The sequence below is a fragment of the Oratosquilla oratoria genome, chromosome 8 (genome assembly GCF_046742065.1).
Source record: "Oratosquilla oratoria isolate Oo_2021 chromosome 8, ASM4674206v1, whole genome shotgun sequence".
In the NCBI taxonomy this organism is placed as follows: Eukaryota; Metazoa; Arthropoda; class Malacostraca; order Stomatopoda; family Squillidae; genus Oratosquilla; species Oratosquilla oratoria.
The window spans coordinates 2,035,883-2,051,077 of NC_134784.1; the positions used below are offsets into that span (position 1 = coordinate 2,035,883).

Here is a 15,195-nt window from a genome sequence, read left to right on the forward strand (position 1 = left end):
GATAGGCCATGCTGCGCGTGAGAGTTTGACTCGTACTGAAGTGGTTAATAATGTGATTGACCAGTTGGGTACTATATTGAGGTAGTTTGAGTAGGGATAGGTAGTTTTAAAATAATCATTAACAGCCAGGAAAATCTTTGAACAGGGGAAGAGGGAAGGGGAACCAAATGTATGGAACTTGAACTTTGAAAATGTGCTTGGTAAGGAGTTGAAATATGAAGTTCTGTTATGGTATGGAAAGAAAGCTGACAGATCTAGTTGCCCAAACTATGCCAGGTGGAAAGAATGACTTGGAAGCAAATACCAAAAATGAAGTAGATTAATGGGGTGAAGAGGTGAATTGAATGATAGAGGAATGTCTGTTAAGCAATGAAAAGTGTCCATGATGAATATAGAATAGTAATTGATGGATTAAGTAAATAATTGATCCCAGAGTCACTGATATTGAGTATGTGCTATGTTGGTGCTAAGGTGAATCAAAGATCAGTCTGCTCCCCTTATGCCCCAGTTGCAATGTTGCTTCAGGTTACCGGGCTGCAAACATTTATGAACGCATTTCTTGGTTTATGAGGAAGGTTAAACAAGACCAAGACAAGTTTGATGTGGAGCAGTGGCTCCCAACCATTTATGGCTTGAGGAGGCACCCTTGCCAAGCCTTTCAGAAGTCCCCGGCAGCACCCTTATTAGAAAATCTAAATTGTAGTTTGTCAGTATTTTGTTGATTCAACATCAGTGTAACAAAATTATGTCCCAGGATAATATGAAAATACTCATCTTTACACTGATGTTGCTTTAATGAACAAAAATGGATGACGATACAAATATATAATTGACAGTAATTTTTGCCCTGAATTTTGGAGGCACCCTCAGTTGATCTTGCTTCACCCTTTGGTGTCATGGCATACCAGTTGGGAACCACGGATGTAAAGAGTGTTGTTGGTTTGTCAGTTGGTGTATGGCTTTGTTGCATTGTAATGTTTACATTTTCAGTTTCGAGTTTGTAGGATGACCTGTGGTGGTGGTGTGCTTTAGAGCCAGTAGTAAGTATCGAGTTATTGTATTGTGGTTGTACTTCAAATAATGATGACAAAAAATATCTCCAGAATTACTGTGTTGGCAAGCTCAACAGGGCTGACATTGCTTATAGTGTACACCTTGCATTGGATCAAGAGCCATTGTTTACAAGTGGTATTTTTTCAGGTAAAGGCCTGGAGCATTCCTCAGCTGCATTAAGGTTGGTACTTGTTTTGGACAGAAGATGGGACTGAATGGAGAATTGCTGTGTATGGATGCTGTGGCATGAGGGGGAGTGGATGGGGGGGGGTGAGGCAATGTGTGAAAAATGCAGCATAAAGGGATTTCTCCCCATCTGCATGAGGTAACTGAGAGGAGGGGGGTTGCCAGTTTATTTAAACTGCTTTACTGTGGATGTACTGTCTTAAACTGCTTCTGACCCAGGGCAGTGGGTGAGATGCAGGGATGACCCATCAGCCAGGAGCCAAGATGAGGGAAGGGAGTGGTTTTTTTTTTTTTTTTTTTTTTTTTTTTTCCATTTCACTTCTGCTCACCTCTGCCCTCTTATGCTTTATTCTGCTTTTCTTTGTACATTCTTGTGATTCATCCTATTTTGTAATCAATCTTTGAATGCTTGCTTCTTTACAATCTTTGAATGCTTCATCCCACCACTCGCTACCCTTGTATATCCTCCTGTTGTCCTTGTTCCACAACTTGAACCATCCCCATTCCTCCTCTCCTAGTTATACTCTAACCTTCACTCCCTCCCACTCCCATTTCTTCTTGTACTCCTCTTTTTCTCTCATTTAAGCAGTTTACTTTAAGTACCTCCCTACCTTCTGCCCTTTACCTTTCTCCATCTATCCTTCACTGTCAACTTCCAAAAAATTGTCTTTTCCCCCACTCTCCCCGTAGAACATTTTACATCCAAAAATCCTCCCATTATTCTCCTGGTTACCACTATGTAGTCCATTAGTGCCCTATCTACCACCCTTCCATCCACCACCCTCTCCCATGTACTTATGGTTGATTTTTCCGTTGACAGGTTTTCAAGTGGACAGTGTACCAGTTTGATCAAGTTTGGACATTAATGTCCATTCATCTGTTCAGTACAGGTATAGATACCTACAGGCTGCTAGCCAGAGTAGTACTATGATGAGAATCTTACTTTCAACATGAGTAACAAATGATATAGTATTTGTACCCTGATTGCCTAGGCGATGGGTGGTCATTTTCATTATATATTTAACTGATGAGGAATATTTTCAGGTGCTGTGAGTTTAAGCAAAGCGCATAAGGAAACAGGTGAGTGGAGTATGACTGAAGAAGCATGTTTTGACTTGGCTACCTCCCTTGTGAAGGGGAAGAAGCCTATGGTATGTAGATAGATATTGTTATGCATTAGGAATGTTTGCTAACACAATTGTTGTTGATTGCAGAATTTCAGTGTTTGCTATTTTCTGAAGTTGGTCCAAAGAAGTGAAATTTGTTGCAGCTGGTGACCAAATAAATGTGGTGGTAAAGGAGTTAACTTTTTCCATTTTTATCATATTTGCTAGTGTTTATCTCCATGATGGCCCATCACTTAGAACACCTTAGGATTGCCTGTTGGCAAAGTGCTAAAGAAATGTGATTCTGACCATTCTATTGATCATACTGTGAGGTTCATTTTGAGTTGGGATTAATGTTCAGTTGTTTGCAGGTGATGTCGGAGCGAGACTGAAGGACAAGATCGTGATCACTGGTAAGATGTTTTTATTTCTTCTCGTTAATACTGTATACATGATGGCCCATCACTTAGGACACTTTAGGATTGCCTGTTGGCAAAGTGCTAAAGAAATGTGATTTTGACCATTTTACTGATCATACTGTGAAGTTAATTTTGAATTGGGATTAATGTATAGTTTTTTGCAGGTGACATCAAAGCTAGACTGAATGGAGATCATGGACACTGGTAAGAATGTTTGTATGTCTTGTTAATACTGCATACATGATGGCCCATCACTTAGGACACCTTAGGATTGCCTGTTGGCAAAATGTTAAAAATTGTGATTCTGATCACTTTGTGAAATATACTAAACCTGTTTTATTGAATTATGATTAATTCCCTGGGACAGGGGAAAAGAATACTGCCATCAAGTAATTCCACTTGGATTGTAAGAGGTGAGAAGAAAGGGATGGGGATTGGGACTAAGCATCTTTCTCCTTGTAGCCCCACAGGGGACATTCCTAAAAGAAAAAGCAAAGGCATAAGAGGGTCTGGGAGTTTTCCAACCAGCACACTAAGGTTTGGGTCTTTTAATGTGCGTGGATGTGGTACAGATGAGAGTAAAAGGGAAGAGATAAGTAGTATGTTTGTGAGAAGAAAGATGGATGTGTTGGCTTTGAGTGAAACTAAGCTGAAAGGGAAGGGTGAATGTAAGTTTGGGAGTGTAAGTGGGAGGTTATCAGGAGTGAAGAGAGGGCGAGGGAGGGAAGGGGTGGCTATACTAGTAAGTGAAGAGATAGGTAAACGTGTAGTGGAGTGGAAGAAGGTTTCCTCAAGGATAATGTGGATGAAGGTGAAACTGGGAAAGGAGATGTGGGTTTTTGTAAGTGCATATGGACCTGGCAGTGAGAAGAGTGTAGAAGAAAGGGAGGCCTTTTGGATAGATTTAAATGAGTGCATAGACGATTTAGGGAGAAATACTAATGTAATAGTACTGGGAGACCTTAATGCTAGGGTAGGAAATGATCCAATTGATGGAGTGGTTGGGAAATGTGGAGTTCCAGGAAAGAATCGTAGTGGAGAGTTGATGGTGGAAATGTGTCTAGAAAGAGAGTTGATGATAGCAAATACAGTGTTTCGGAAGAAAGTCAAGCATAAGTACATATGGGAGAGGGTGGTGGAGGGAAGGGTGGTAGATAGAGCGTTAATGGACTATGTAGTGGTAAATAGGTTTATGATAGGAAGAGTTAAGGATGTACATGTGCTAAGGGGAGAGGGTGGAGAAATATCAGATCATTTTTTGGTGGAAGGTAAGTTGAGAGTGGGGGATAGATGGAGGAAGAGGAAAGGGACAAAAGGTAGGGAGGTACTTAGAGTACATACATACATATACCAAGGCTTTTTCCCCCTTTCAAGGGAGGTAGCCAAAAAGGGAAAGACATAAAAACACTCCCACCCATTTCATCCCTAAATACACTCCACACCCCTCCCATCCTCCCTCTCATCTGAGCACCTCCTGGATGACGGGTCATCCCTGCACCTTGCCCACCGCCCAGGGTCAGAAGCAGTGTCGCAAGACACAGCACATCCACAGCAAGGCCGCTTCATTTAATCGGCGACCCCCCCCTCTCCGTCCCCCCTTGCATATAAGGAGAGGACGGGGAGAAATCCCTTCGGGCTGCGTCAAAATTTACTCACACATACTACCCCACCCCCCACCCCCTGCCCATTCCTCATCATGCAATCACAACATCATCCATATACAACCATTCTCCACTCACCTCTGTCTTCCGTCCTCTCCCTTCCTTCCTCAACAGACATTCCCCTCTTCCCCAAAGCCCCCTTCACCCCATCCATCCACCTCATCCTAGGATGTCCCCTCATGTTCACTCCCTCCACATCTGCCTTCCATACCTCTTTTACTAGTCTTTCTTCACTCATTCTTTCCATGTGTCCAAACCATCCTAATATTCTTTCATCAACCCTATCTCCCAGCTCCTTTTTTCACCCCTGTTCTCCTCCTCACCTCCTCATTTCTCACTCTATCTAGCCTAGTAACCCCCACCATACTTCTCAGACACCTCATCTGAAACACATTCAAACTCCTTCTCTCTTCTTCTCTTATGTTCCACGTTTCTGCCCCATACAGTGGTGTTGGCACAATCACTCCTTCATACAGTCTCCTCTTTGCATCCATTCCTAAATGTCTATTCCTCATTACACTCTTTAATCCACCAAGGGATTTACTCGCTTCTCTCAATCTACATTCTACCTCCACCTTCACTCCACCTTTTCCTGCCACATTTGCACCCAAGTATCTAAAACTATCCACTTCCTCCAGTCGCTCTCCCTTAATGTTCACTTCCAGTCTACTGCCACTTTCACCCCTTGTACATCTCATCACCTTACTTTTACCCACATTTATCTTTAGCTTTCTTCTATCACATACTCTCCCAAACTCTGTCACCAGCTTCCTCAATCCCTCCTCCGACCCTGCCACAAGCGCAGTGTCGTCCGCAAACAACAGCTGGCTCACCTCCCACTTTTCTCCATTTTCTTTAACCATCTCCAATCCCTGACCCACTACCCTAGCATTCACCTCTCGCACCACCCCATCCATGTATAAGTTGAACAGCCAGGGCGACATAACGCAGCCTTGACGAAGTCCCACCTTTACTTCAAACCACTCACTCTCTCCATTTCTAATCCTGACACAAGCTCTACTACTCTCATAAAAACACTTGACAGCTCCCAAAAGCTTTCCTCCTATCCCATAAATCTGCATAACCTCCCACAGTGCCTTTCTGTGAACTCTTTAAATGAAAATGAAAAGGAGAAGGAGTACAAGAAGAAGCTGAAGGAGGAGTGGGAGAGAGTGAAGGATAGAGTAGAGCTAGGTGTGGAGGAGGAATGAGGATGGTTCAAGGAGGGAGTCACAAAGTGTGCAAAGATGGTGTGTGGAACAAGAAGGACAGGAGGAAGTAAAATAAAGGGTAGTGAATGGTGCGATGAGGAAACAAAGAAGGTTGTAGAAAAGAAGAAGCGAGCTTTCACATATTGGTTACAAAATAGGATGAGGGAGTCATATGAGAGGTACAAAGAAAAGAAAAGAGAAGTAAAGCACAAGGTAAAGGAGGCAAAGAGGAGAGCAGATGTAAAATTATGTAAAATGGGGTAAGAGTATGACAGAAAATTTTGAAAGTAATAAAAAGATGTTTTGGAAATAAATTAAGCGAGGAAGAGGAGGTGAATCAAGTAGAGAAGAAAAGGTAAAAGGTGCAGATGGAGAGATGATAATGAAAGAGAAGGCAGTAAGGGGAAGATGGGCAGAATATTTTAGGGAGTTGCTAAATGTGAAGGAGGATAGGGAGGGAAAGATAGCTGCAGTGGAAAATGCTATGAAAATGAGAGTGATGAGTGAGAAAAATGGAGGAGAAATAAGGATAGAATGAAGTGAAGGCAGATGTTAAGATGATGAAAGCAGGTAAGGCACCTGGTGTGGATGGATGCCATGCACAATGTCTAAAAAAAGGAGGTACAGTGATGGTGGACTGGCTGGTGAAGTTATTTAATGCTTGCTGGAGGGAGGATAGAGTGCCGGAGGACTGGAGGAGTGCCTGTATAGTTCCTCTTTTCAAGGGAAAAGGGGACAAGTGTGAATGTAGTAGTTTCAGAGGGATTACCTTGTTAAGTGTAGTTGGGAAGGCTTATGGGAGGATCTTGATTGAGAGGATTAGGAGAGGAACAGAGGGAGTAATTGGTGAGGAACAGTGTGGATATAGGACAGGTAGAGGTTGTGTAGATCAGATTTTTGTGGTAAGACAGATATGTGAGAAAGCTATAGGAAAGGGGAAGGATATTTTTTGGGCCTTTATGGACCTGGAAAAGGCTTATGACAGGGTTGACAGAAAGGCACTGTGGGAGGTTTCGCGGATATACGGGATAGGAGGAAAGCCTCTGGGAGCTGTCAAGAGTTTTTATGAGAGTAGTAGAACTTGTGTCAGGATTAAAAATGGAGAGAGCGAGTGGTTCGAGGTAAAGGTGGGACTTCATCAAGGATGCGTTATGTCACCCTGGCTGTTCAACTTATACATGGATGGGGTGGTGCAAGAGGTAAATGCAAAGGTAGTGGGTCAGGGATTGGAGATAGTTAAAGAAAATGGAGAAAAGTGGGAGGTGAGCCAGTTGTTGTTTGCAGACGACACTGTAGCAGGATCGGAGGAGGGATTGGGGAAGTTGGTGACAGAGTTTGGGAGAGTGTGTGATATAAGAAAGCTGAAGATAAATGTGGGTAAAAGTAAGGTGATGAGATGTGCGAGGGGTGATAGTGGCAGTAGTCTGGAAGTGGGTCAGGGATTGGAGATAGTTAAAGAAAATGGAGAAAAGTGGGAGGTGAGCCAGTTGTTGTTTGCAGACGACACTGTGCTTGTGGCAAGATCGGAGGAGGGATTGAGGAAGTTGGTGACAGAGTTTGGGAGGGTGTGTGATATAAGAAAGCTAAAAATAATTGTGGGTTAAAGTAAGGTGATTAGATGTACAAGGGGTGAAAGTGGCAGTAGACTGGAAGTGAGCATTAAGGGAGAGCGACTGGAGGAAGTGGATAGTTTTAAATACTTGGGTGCAAATGTGGCAGGAAAAGGTGGAGTGAAGGTGGAGGTAGAATGGAGATTGAGAGAAGCGAGTAAATGCCTTGGTGGTTTAAAAAGTGTAATTAGGAATAGATATTTGGGAATGGATCCTAAGAAGAGACTTTATGAAGGAATGATTGTGCCAACAGCACTGTATGGGGGAGAAACATGGAACATAAGAGAAGAAGAGAGAAGGAGTTTGAATGTGTTTGAGATGAGGTGTCTGAGAAGTATGATGGAGGTTACTAGGCTAGATAGAGTGAGAAATGAGGAGGTGAGGAGGAGAACAGGGGTGGAAAGGGGATTGGGAGATTGGGTTGATCAAAGAGCATTAGGATTGTATGGACACATGGAAAGAATGAGTGAAGAAAGACTAGTAAAAGAGGTATGGAAGGCAGATGTGGAGGGAGTGAACATGAAGGGACGTCCTAGGGTGAGGTGTATGGATGGGGTGAAGGGGGCTTTGGGGAAGAGGGGAATGTCTGTTGAGGAAGGATGGGAGAGGACAGAAAACAGGGGTGAATGGAGAATGGTTGTATATGGATGATGTTGTGATGCATGAGCTGGAGTGGGTGGGGGGATGGGGGGTGAGGTAGTATGTGTGAGCAAATTTTGACGCAGCCCAAAGGTATTTCTCCCCGTCTTCTCTTTTATGCATGGGGGGACGGAGACGGAGGGGTCACCGATTTGATGAAGCGGCCTTGCTGTGGATGTGCTGTGTCTTGTGACACTGCTTCTGATCCAGGGCAGTGGACAAGGTGCAGGGATGACCCATCATCCAGGAGGTGCTAAGATGAGAGGGAGGGTGGAGGGGTGTGGAGTGTATTCAGGGATGGAATGGGTGGAAATGATTTTATGTCTTTTCCTTTTTGGCTACCTCCCTTGTGAGGGGGAAAAAGCCTTGGTATATGTATGTATGATTAATGTAGGTTCTTGTTTCCAGAATGGAAGACTGGCAAGCCTGTGAGCATTGTCGTACATAGAAATTTAAGAAACCTAGTTACTGAACATTTGGCAATGCTAATGTGTAATTACATAGGAGGAAGATGCATTTCATGATGATAACCATTTCTATCACATTCGCAGTTTCCACCGGAGGGTGATCCTATGAAGGTTAATGTGTTGTCTGATTGTTGGAATTGTCTTGTACTTGGTTGTTAAGTTTAAGTGGATATTATATCAGTTGCTTGTTTCAGGTCAGACTTGTTTCATCTGGACTGTTTTGCATTAACAAGGTTGTTCGTAGTACCCTTTTGCAGAGGGAATCCAGTGGGTTCAAGCAGAAGCTTTTTAGTAAGTATTCATAGCAACAGGTTGGTTAGCTATAATGCTGGTGAGAATTTTTATCTTTGTTTAATCCTGGGCCTACGAGAGTTTAGTAGTTAGCCAATCCTGGATTTTGTGATATGAAGTGGAGGGCTGTTAAGACACTGATGAAAAGTTATTGGGATGGTTTAGGTACATTGAAAGAACGAGTAGACCAAATTTTGTTCACAGGAGGGTCTATTGGAGATTGCTTCTGCGGGCCTTTGTCTTGTGTTATCATCCCCGTGGTAGTGCTTGTATGGTGTGAAGGAGGAAAGTGTAAGGGCTCTTGCATGGAGTTGCTAAATACATGACATTCTATGGGGAATGTTTGGTATGTTCAGATGTCATATTGGTGCAGGAAGTTAGTGTTAATTAAACATAGCTTTTAACTACAGATGTAGAACTTCTGGTGTCTGATCTTGTTACATACATACATATACCAAGGCTTTTTCCCCCTTACAAGGGAGGTAGCCAAAAAGGAAAAGGCATAAAATCATTTCCACCCATTCCATCCCTGAATACACTCCACACCCCTCCACCCTCCCTCTCATCTTAGCACCTCCTGGATGACGGGTCATCCCTCCACCTTGTCCACTGCCCTGGATCAGAAGCAGTGTCTCAAGACACAGCACATCCACAGCAAGGCCGCTTCATTAAATCAGCGATGCCCCCTTTCCGTCCCCCTATTGCATAAAAGGAGAAGATGGGGAGAAATCCCTTCGGGCTACGTCAAATTTTGCTCACACATACTACCTCACCCCCATCCCCCCGCCCATTCCACCTCATGCAATCACATCATCCACACATCATCCACATACAACCATTCTCCATTCACCCATTTTCTGTCCTCTCCCGTCCTTCCTCAACAGACAATCCCCTCTTCCCCAAAGCCCCCTTCACCCCATCCATCCACCTCATCCTAGGACGTCCCCTCATGTTCACTCCCTCCACATCTGCCTTCCATACCTCTTTTACTAGCCTTTCTTCACTCATTCTTTCCATGTGTCCATACCATCCTAATATTCTTTCATCAACCCTATCTCCCAGTTCCCTTTGCACCCCTGTTCTCCTTCTCACCTCCTCATTTCTCACTCTATCTAGCCTAGTAACCCCCATCATACTTCTCAGACACCTCATCTGAAACGCATTCAAACTCCTTCTCTCTTCCTCTCTTATGTTCCACGTTTCTGCCCCATACAGTGGTGTTGGCACAATCACTCCTTCATACATTCTCCTCTTAGCATCCATTCCCAAATGTCTATTCCTCATTACACTCTTTAATCCACCAAGGGATTTACTCGCTTCTCTCAATCTACATTCTACCTCCACCTTCACTCCACCTTTTCCTGCCACATTTGCACCCAAGTATCTAAAACTATCCACTTCCTCCAGTCGCTCTCCCTTAATACTCACTTCCAGTCTACTGCCACTTTCACCCCTTGTACATCTCATCACCTTACTTTTACCCACATTTATCTTTAGCTTTCTTCTATCACATACTCCCAAACTCTGTCACCAACTTCCTCAATCCCTCCTCCGATCCTGCCACAAGCACAGTGTCGTCTGCAAACAACAGCTGGCTCACCTCCCACTTTTCTCCATTTTCTTTAACCATCTCCAATCCCTGACCCACTACCCTTGCATGTACCTCTCGCTTCTTGTTGCAGAAGAATAAATCTGCCAGTTTTGTATTTTTCACCTCAAGGTTTAACATTTCTTTGCAGATGTTATGCATTAACAGCATGTGGATACTTCACATCATAATTTCAAAACTCCAACCAGAGTAAGAATTGGTGGATACGTACATAAGTAATGCTGTTCTTTAGTTGGTCAAAACCTTCCTAAATGGAACAAGTAACTACTGAAATATGCTCCTCCTGACCACCGTGGAGGAAAATAACTTCCATGGCAAACAAATTAGACAAGTCCATCAACAGCTATAGTACCATTGATCACTGACATAAGACAATATCCTGCATTCACACATGGACAGCAATGCAATAATGGGATTGTTGTGGAGAACTGGAGACTGCTACAGCAGTGTGGAGATTGAGACCAGTGGAAAGATGGTGAAAATGAGTTATACATGCATCATTCCTCTCCATTCACCCTTATCTTCTGTCCTCTCCTGCCCTTCCTCCACAGACATTCCTCTCTTTTGTAATGCCCCTTTCACCCCATCCATCCATCTCATCCTGGGACATCCCCTCATATTCACTCCTTCCACCTCTGCCTTCCACACTTCTTTTACTAATCTTTCTTCACTCATTCTTTCCATGTGTCCAAACCATCCTAATATCCTTTCATCAACCCTATCTCCCAATTTCCTTTCCACCCCTGTTCTCCTCCTCACCTCATTTCTCACTCTATCTAGCCTAGTAACCCCTATTATACTTCTCAGACACCTCATCTCAAACACATTCAAATTCCTTCTCTCTTCCTCTCTCATGTTCCATGTTTCTGCCCCATACAATGCTGTTGGCACAATCACTCCTTCATATAACCTCCACTTAGCATCCATTCCCAAATGTCTATTTCTCATTACACTTTTCAATCCACTCGCTTCTCTCAATCTACATTCTACCTCCGCCCACACTCCCTTTCCTGCCACATTCGCAGCCAAGTATCTAAAACTATCCACTTCCTCCAGTCTTTCACCCTTAATGCTCACCTCCAGCCTGCTGCCAATCTCTCCCCTTGTACATCTCATCATCTTACTTTTACCCACATTTATCTTCAGCTTCCTTCTTTGACACACCTTTTCAAACTCTGTCACTAACTTCCTCAATCCCTCCTCTGATCCTGCTACAAGCGCAGTGTTGTCCACAAACAACAACTGGCTCACCTCCCACTTTTCTCCATTTTCTTTAATCATCTCCAACCCCTGACCCACTACCCTTGCATTCACTTCTCGCACCACCCCATCCATGTAAAGATTGAACAGCCAGGTCGACATAACACATCACTGACGAAGTCCCACCTCAAACCATTCACTCTCTCCACTTCTAATCCTAACACAAGCTCTACTACTCTTGTAAAAACTCTTGACTGCTCTTAACAGCTTTCCTCCTATCCCATATATCTGCAGTACCTCCCACAGTGCCTTCCCGTCTACCATGTCATAAGCCTTTTCCAGATCCATAAAAGCCCAAAAAACATCCATACCTTTTCTTATAGCTTTCTCACATATCTGTCTTACCACAAAGATCTGATCTACACAACCCCTACCTGTCCTAAACCCACACTGTTCCTCACCAATTACTCCCTCTGTTCCTCTCTTAATCCTCTCAATCAAGACTCTCCCGTAAGCCTTCCCAACTACACTCAACAAGCTGATCCCTCTGAAACTACTACACTCACACTTGTCCCCCTTTCCCTTGTAAAGCAGAACTATACAGGCACTCCTCCAGTCCTCCGGCACTCTACCCTCTCTCAAACAAACATTAAACAACCTCACCAGCCAGTCCACCATCACTGTACCTTTTTTCTTCAGACATTGTGCATGGCATCCATCCAGACCAGGTGGCTTACCTGCTCTCATTATCTTAACAGCTGCTTTCACTTCATCCTTCCCTATTTCTCCTCCATTTTCCTCACTCATCACTCTCATTTTCTTAGCGCTTCCCACTGCAACTACCTTTACCTCCCTATCCTCTTTTACATTTAGCAACTCCCTGAAATACTCTCCCTGCCTTCCTCTCACTGCCTTTTCTTCCATTATCATCTCTCCATCTGCACCTTTTACCTTTTTTTCTCTACTTGATTCGCCTCCTTTATCTCTTTTAATTTCCTTCCAAAACATCTTTTTATTGCTTTCAAAATTTTCTGTCATACTCTTACACCATTTCACATCTGCTCTCCTCTTTGCTTCCTTTATCTTATGCTTAGCTTCCCTTTTCTTTACTTTGTACCTCTCATACAATTTCCTCGTCCTAATTTGCAGCCAATCTGTGAAAGCTCGCTTCTCTTCTACACATTTCTTTGCTTCATCATCCCACCACTCACTACCCTTCCTTCTTTTTCCTCCCGCCCTCCTTGTTCCACACACCATCTTTGCACACCTTATGACTCCCTCCTTGAACCATCTCCATTCCTCCTCCACTCCTAGTTCTACTCTATCCTTTACTTCCTCCCACTCCTCTTTCAGTTTCTTCTTAAACTCACTCTCCTTTTTTTCCTCATTTAAGCAGTTCACTCTAAGTACCTCCTTACCTTCTGCCCTTTTCCTCTTTCTCCACCTATTCTCCACTCTCGTTTTACCTTCCACCAAAAAATGATCTGATATTCCCCCACTCTCTCCCCTTAGAACATGTACATCCTTAACTCTTCCTACCATACTCCTGGTCACCACTATATAGTCCATTAACGCTCTATCTGCCACCCTTCCATCCACCACCCTCTACCATGTGTACTTATGCTTGACTTTCTTCTTAAATACTGTATTTGCTATCATCAACTCTCTTTCAAGACACATCTCCACCATCATTTCTCCACTATGATTTTTACCTGGAACTCCATACTTCCCAATCACTCCGTCCATTGGTTCATTTCCTACCCTAGCATTAAGGTCTCCCAATACAACTATTTTGACATTTCTCCCTAATCCCTCTATGCATTCATTTATATATACCCAAAAAGCCTCCTTTCTACACTCTTTTCACTACCAGGTCCATACACAATTACAAAAACCAACATCTCCCTTCCCAGCTTCACCTTCATCCGCATCAACCTTGATGAAACCTCCTCCCACTCCACTACCCGCTTACTTATCTCTTCACTTACTAGTATAGCCACCCCTTCTCTCTCTCGTCCTCTCTTCACTCATGAGTACCTCCCAGCTACACTCCCAAACTCACAGTTGCCCTTTCCTTTCATTTTAGTTTCACTCAAAGCCAGTACATCCATCTTTCTTCTCACAAACATACTGCCTATCTCTTCCCTTTTACTCTCATCTGCACCACATTTACACACATTGAAAGACCCAAACCTTAGGGTACTGGTTGGAAAACTCCCAGACCCTCTTATGCCTTTTCTTTTCTTTTTAGGAATGTCCCCTTTTGGGGCTACAGGTAGTAGGACTCATAATACCATCCCCGTCCTGTTTTTTGTCGCCTTCTACGACTCCAGTGGAAAGACTTGGTGGTAGCATTCTCTTCCCCTACCACAGGAACAGCGAAAACATTAAATGAATACTCAGAGAAATGGTACAGGACAGCAACAAGGGGTTGGGGGACGGCATAATGGAGGGATAGTCGTAGTATAAAGGTATCATCATTACTCTATGAACAGAGTTTTCCTCTATCACAGACAAAATGATGTGTGGCTCTGGTCCGTAGGGGCGCCCCATATAGACCCTAAAGTATCAACTGCATGCTACTTTGCCACATTAACATGCAGCCAATACCCCAAAGTAAATAGTGTATAAAATACACAAAATGGAGAAAGAAAAAGAAGAAAAACTGAACCAATAAAGAGAGGTTTGGACATGAGCAGAGTCGAGTCACCGCTGGGGCTGATACAAAAACAATCATGCATGATTGATACCCCGAAATCAACTCAAAGGTAGGACACCAATATTTTTTCAGGATATCCAAAAGAAAGAGGATTATTAGGTAGAGGTTTAGATGTGGAAAGAGAAACTAGGTATAAAAATGTACTAAGAAATTGGGATATTGCTGATTTGATGGAGGAATTAATACATTTGAAAGATGAATATAGGGCAATGTACAGAGAGATAAACCAACTATGAAGAGCTAATGACAAGATGAACAAAGAGCTTAATGATCTAAAAAACAAATTGAATATGGTCAGAAGTGATATTGAAAGAAGGAAAAATGAAGATAAAAGTAAAAATGAGGCATAAAAAAAGAAGTCAAAGAAAAAATACAAACAGTGACTGAGAAAGTAGGAGACACAATTAAGGAGACGGATCTCCTAGAAATAAAGAATCAATGGAAACTAGAACAAGAAGATCAGAAAATAACCTTTAAAGAAATAGTACAACAGCAGGTAGAGGAAAATGTTAAACAGTAATTAAAGTAATTAAAGAAAAGGAAATCTGGGTAAGAGACACAATGGATAAAAAAAAAGTGCATTGTATTGTATGGTATTAAAGAAAAACATAATGTACACAGATACCAAAGAGAAAAAGAAGAGAAGTAGCAAAAGCAATTCTGAAGGAGATACAAGAGGAGTGACAGGTAATGGATAAAGCGATAAAGTACATATATAGGGCAGTACTCTAGAAAAAAATAGTATAGACCACTAAAAAGCAATCTAGTTGTCTCAAATGAGAGCTGAAGAAGTACTATGAAATTTTTTTACAAAAATGTGTGGATAAAAAGAAGAAAAGAGCGATGAGGAAAAAGAAAGAAAAGACACTTAGAAATGAAGCAAATAAAGAAAAAAATAAGGGCAGAATGGAGACTGAAAAGAATAAGTTTTTTTTTTTTTAGAGTACTGGACCTGAGGCTGAGAAAATGGTACATAAAAAAAAAAAAAAAGGAAAATTATTAAATAAAAAAAGAGAAGAAAAGA

At 42.6% G+C, this 15,195-nt stretch overlaps 1 protein-coding gene across 10 annotated transcripts in view; it reads left to right on the forward strand.

The window, feature by feature from the left end:
* Positions 1-241: 241 nt before the first annotated feature.
* Positions 242-15,195, forward strand: part of LOC143027551 (uncharacterized) — a 124,120-nt gene continuing 109,166 nt past the window's right edge. For all 10 annotated transcript variants that reach the window (XR_012966611.1, XR_012966612.1, XR_012966613.1 and 7 more), the window contains exons 1-7: positions 242-1,040; positions 1,201-1,234; positions 2,060-2,129; positions 2,284-2,319; positions 2,717-2,758; positions 2,929-2,968; positions 8,547-8,643. Coding sequence is in view for 7 of the 10 variants with exons in the window: in XM_076188847.1 (XP_076044962.1) it covers positions 2,105-2,129; positions 2,284-2,319; positions 2,717-2,758; positions 2,929-2,968; positions 8,547-8,643 (240 nt within the window). In the remaining 3 variants the exon portion in view is untranslated. The remainder of the gene's footprint in view (positions 1,041-1,200; positions 1,235-2,059; positions 2,130-2,283; positions 2,320-2,716; positions 2,759-2,928; positions 2,969-8,546; positions 8,644-15,195) is intronic.